The sequence below is a fragment of the Myotis brandtii genome, unplaced genomic scaffold, assembly GCF_000412655.1.
Source record: "Myotis brandtii unplaced genomic scaffold, ASM41265v1 scaffold1234, whole genome shotgun sequence".
In the NCBI taxonomy this organism is placed as follows: domain Eukaryota; kingdom Metazoa; phylum Chordata; class Mammalia; order Chiroptera; family Vespertilionidae; genus Myotis; species Myotis brandtii.
The window spans coordinates 263,292-268,116 of NW_005354309.1; the positions used below are offsets into that span (position 1 = coordinate 263,292).

Genomic DNA, 4,825 nt, shown 5'->3' on the forward strand with positions numbered 1-4,825 from the left:
CAGGCCTGGGCCTCCGAGACGCTTCATGGGCGTGTGTCGGTTGACTTGGAGGCATACCCGTACTCAGAGGGCACCCCAGGGCTCCCCAAGCTCCGCCACCACCCGCACTGGCACAGCCCACCCACCGGCCTCAGACCCAGATGGTAGGTGTTGCCCAGGCAGATCCGGCAGCCCAGCGCGTCCAGCTGCTCCGCAGTGATGCCCTTCATGGTGGCCTGCGTGCCCACGGGGGAGCTGACTCCAGGGAAGTCGCGTTGGACGCCGCCGCCATCTTGCCTGCCAGAACCACGTGGGCAGTGAAACACCCTGGGCCGCGCCATATTGGGCGGCGTCACGTGAGGCGTAAGGCTCGCGGAAGCCCTGGGAGAGCGTCAAGGGTACCATGGCAACGGACACCCTGCCCACGGGTCCTCTCGGGGCGTGAGGTTCGCTCCAACAGCAGCGCTTTGCTGTCTTGTGCCCTGGCCGGCTGGTCAATTAGTTGGAGCGTCCTCCCTTCCACCAAAGGGTTGCGGGTTCCATTCTCGGTCAGGGCACATACCTAGGTTGCGGGTTCAATCCCCTGGGGAAGCAATCGATCATCAATGTTTCTCTCTCTCAATCAATAAAATCAACATTAGTTTATTCCAGTGATGGCGAACCTTTTGAGCTTGGCGTGTCAGCATTTTGAAAAACCCTAACTTAACTCTGGTGCCGTGTCACATATAGAAATTTTTTTATATTTGCAACCATAGTAAAACAAAGACTTATATTTTTGATATTTATTTTATATATTTAAATGCCATTTAACAAAGAAAAATCAACCAAAAAAATGAGTTCGCGTGTCACCTCTGACATGCGTGTCATAGGTTCGCCATCACTGGTTTATTCAATGAAAGAAGGAATCCCAGATTTACAGAAGGGGAACCTGAGATGCAGAATCTGGCCACATCATTCATTCATTCATTCGATGTACACCCACGTATACATCCCCATTAGTGCCAGCCTCCATGCTGCACAGGGATAAAAGAGGCTGGGTCACGGATTTATTAAGCACTGGCTGTGTTCTAATAATAATCCTATATAATAAAAGCCTAATATACAAGTTGTTCGACCAGGAATTCAACCACTCACTATGATGTGCGCTGACCACCAGGGGGCGCTGGCAGCAGGTGCCAGTGGAGACCCAGATCGCCCTGCAGAGGGCGGGGGCAGGGGCGTTCCTGCCCTGCTCCCAAGCTCTTTGGCGGGATGGTGGAGCAGGTGAGGGGGTGGCGCCAGGTCACTCCCTGATCCCAATGCCAGGTGGGGCTGCAAGGCTCCAGGCGGAGCTGGGGCCCAATCCCCAAGGCCACCCTGAAGGACCCCAGCTGTGCACGATTTCTAGTAGCATATAAAATGCTGTAGCCTGGCTGGTGTGCTCAGTGGTTGAGCGTCACCCATGCACCAAGAGGTCACTGGTTCAACCCCCCATCAGGGCACATGCCCGGGTTTGGACCTCGATCCCCAGTGGGGGGCGGGGGGATGTGCAGGAGGCAACAGATTGATGTTTCTATTTCTGTCTCCCTCTCCCTTCCTCTCTCTCTCTGAAAAAAACCAATAAAAATTTATTTAAAAAAAAAATAAAATACTGCATATAATAACGACCATTATTGTTTTTGGAAATGGGGCTGATATCTGTCCTGGCCAGCAGAGGGCGCAATTACACCAGATTCCCTCTTGCAAGATCGCCAACCTAACGGCTGATCTGAGCAAGAATCCAATCCTCTAGCACAGTGGTTCTCAACCTTGGCTGCACATTAGAATCACCTGGGAATCTTTTTAAAATCCTGATTTCTGGGCCTCATCCTCCGGAAATTCTGTTTCTTTGTTATGGGGTGAGGCCACAACATTAGTAACAAAGAAACAGAATTTCTGGAGGACGAGGCCCAGAAATCAGGATTTTAAAAAGATTCCCAGGTGATTCTAATGTGCAGCCAAGGTTGAGAACCACTGCTAGCAGCCTTGGCTAATGATGCTAGTTCCTCAGGTGGTGAAGAGTCCTCACTGAGGCCACATCTGGGAAACACCCACCCAAGAGGCCCACTTTGCTTTTGCCATTGTCAGCAACTGATTTTCCATATTTTCAGTCTGTTGCTCCTAACTCCCCAATGTAAGAGCCCTTCACCCCAACACTCTATGTTGCATGGCCTGTAACTCATATGCTTTTTAAAACCTCTATGCACTGACAATGCCCCAGTTTTTATTCCTATCACCTGAATGCGCATCTCCTCTTAACGGATGCCTCCTTGACATCTCCATTGGGTGTCTATAGGCATCCAAACTCTACCTGTCCAAAGCAGGGCTCCTAAAAATAATCCTATATAATAAAAGCGTAATATGCAAATCGACCAAACAGCCCAGCAGCGGAACGACCATCGGAAGATCATCTGGGACCACGCTATGACACCCACTAATGCCAGCCCAGCCAGGCGGATGCGTTGTGATTGGTTGGAGGCCCCAGCCATCGCCCCATGATCGCCCCACAGAGGGAGGCCCAGGCCACCAACCAGCTGGCTGCAGTGCCGGCAGCCGGGGGAAGGAAGGCCTACTCTTACACGAATTTCATGCATCAGGCCCTAGTAATTAATAAATAGATAAACAAACAAAGCAGGGCTCCTGATTGTCGCCCAATCCAAGCTTGCCTATCCCCTTCCACCTTCCACTTCTCAAGTAATAGCAGATCAAACCTTCCAGGAGCTCCGATATAAACTTAGGGATGATCCTTGAGCTCTCACTGCCTCTCACTCCCTACATCTGATTTATCGGCAAATCCTGGCTGCCTTGCTTTCAAAATCTAGCTAGCATCAACCGCTTCACATTCCCCTCCTCCACAGCTAGCGCTCACCCTGGTCCAGACACCACCAATTCCTGCCTGGATAATTGCAGTCTCCTCACTGTTCCAGCGTCTGTCCTTGACTCCTTATGCTGTATACCTGAAGGCATTTCCAAACAAATGATTTCAACAATTCACCATTATGTAAGTTGTCTGCTGTATGTTTTTTGAAAATGCAGCATATTAAGTAAAGAAAGCCCCTTTCAATTCCTCGTTCACTCACAGATTTTTATTATAAATGTTTATCATACACTTTTCTGTATCTATTGAGATAACCGTATAATTTTGTCTCACTTAATTTAAAATGCCCAATGACATAATTTTTTTTCTTTTTTTAAAATATATTTTTATTGATTTCTTGGTACAGACACCACCAGCTCCTGCCTGGATAATTGCAGTCTCCTCACTGTTCCATCATCTGTCCTTGACTCCTTATGCTGTATACATGATACACTTTTCTGTATCTATTGAGATAAGCGTATAATTTGTCTCAATTTAAAATGCCTAATGACATAAATTTTCTTTTCTTTTTTTAAGATATATTTTTATTGATTTCAGAGAGGAAGGGAGAGGGAGAGAGACTGAAACATCAATGATGAGAGAGAATCATTGATTGGCTGCCTCCTGCATGCCCCCCACTGGGGACTGAGCCCACAACCCGGGCATGTGCCCTTGACCAGAATCAAACCAGGGACCCTTCAGTCCGCAGGCTGACACTTTATCCACTGAGCCCAACCAGCTAGGGCTCTTTTCTAATTTATTAATAAATTTTATTTCTGTTCCTGAGATAAACTCAGCTTGTTCATGGTATTTTTTAGATTGTGGCATTTTATTAATATTTTAATTAATATTTTATGTATAAATTTTTGCATCTCAGTTATAAATTATATTGGTCTATGATTTTCCTTGTTTATGTACTGTCTTGTCCAAGTCTGGTGTTCAAATTATGCTAACTTCATCAAATAAATTAAGGAGTTTTCCCACACTTAATATATTGAGGAAGAAATTGTGCAACATTGGAATTATCTGTTTCTTGAATGTTTTATTGTCCTTACTTGTAAATCCATTTGCTTATGCTGTTTTTCTTGTAGGGATATTCTCAACTATTGGTTTAAGTTCTTTTTTCCCCTCCTTTATTGGTTTTAGAGGAAGAGAGAGACATCTATTTGTTGTTCCACTTCTTTATGCATTAATTGGTTGCTTCATGTATGTGCACCGACTGGGGATGCACCAGCAACCCAGGCATATGGGACAATGCTCTAACTAACAGCTACCCAGCCAGGGCTGCCCTAGCTCTTGACAGATAGTTTCATTGGGTATACAATGCTAGGTTGATGATTATTTTCTCTTGGCACACTGAACATACACCATTTGTGGCTGCCATTATCACTATTAAGAAGTAAAATCTGCCCGGCTGGCGTGGCTCAGTGGTTGAGCATTGACCTATGAACCTGGAGGTCATGGTTCGATTCCCAGTCAGGGCACATGCCCAGGTTGTGGGCTCGATCCCCAGTATGGGGCATGCAGGAGGCAGCCGATCAGTGATTCACTCTCATCATTGATGTTCCTATCCCTCTCTCCCTCTCCCTTCCTCTCTGAAATCAATTAATATATATATATTTTTAAAAGATAGAAATTTTAAAAGCACCTAAGAATAATTCTTACAACTCTAAGAGTTTGAGATAAATTAAAAACTTAGATAGATAAGATGTTCATTGATGGAAAGACTGTTGTAGTGAATTCTCCTCAAATTGATGTATAGATTTAAAGTAATAACATTCAAAATCACGGAGGACAGTACAGTGGGGCCTTGACTTACAAGTTTAATTCGTTCCGTGACGGAGCTCTTATACTCGTATGTCAAATCAAAAGTGAACGAGTGAGACACATGATGCTGGGCTGATGTTGTGGCGTTCACTGTGACGTTCGCTGCGCCAACTAGCGGTGGGGTATCTGAAGCTGGCTCGTAAC

At 46.0% G+C, this 4,825-nt stretch overlaps 1 protein-coding gene across 1 annotated transcript in view; it reads right to left on the reverse strand.

Moving 5' to 3' along the window:
* QTRT1 (queuine tRNA-ribosyltransferase 1) overlaps positions 1 to 4,825 on the reverse strand; it is a 30,428-nt gene that overhangs the window by 13,493 nt on the left and 12,110 nt on the right. The window contains exon 2 of the mRNA XM_005859198.2: positions 126 to 234. Coding sequence (XP_005859260.2) covers positions 126 to 209 — 84 coding nt within the window. The 5' untranslated portion in view covers positions 210 to 234. The remainder of the gene's footprint in view (positions 1 to 125; positions 235 to 4,825) is intronic.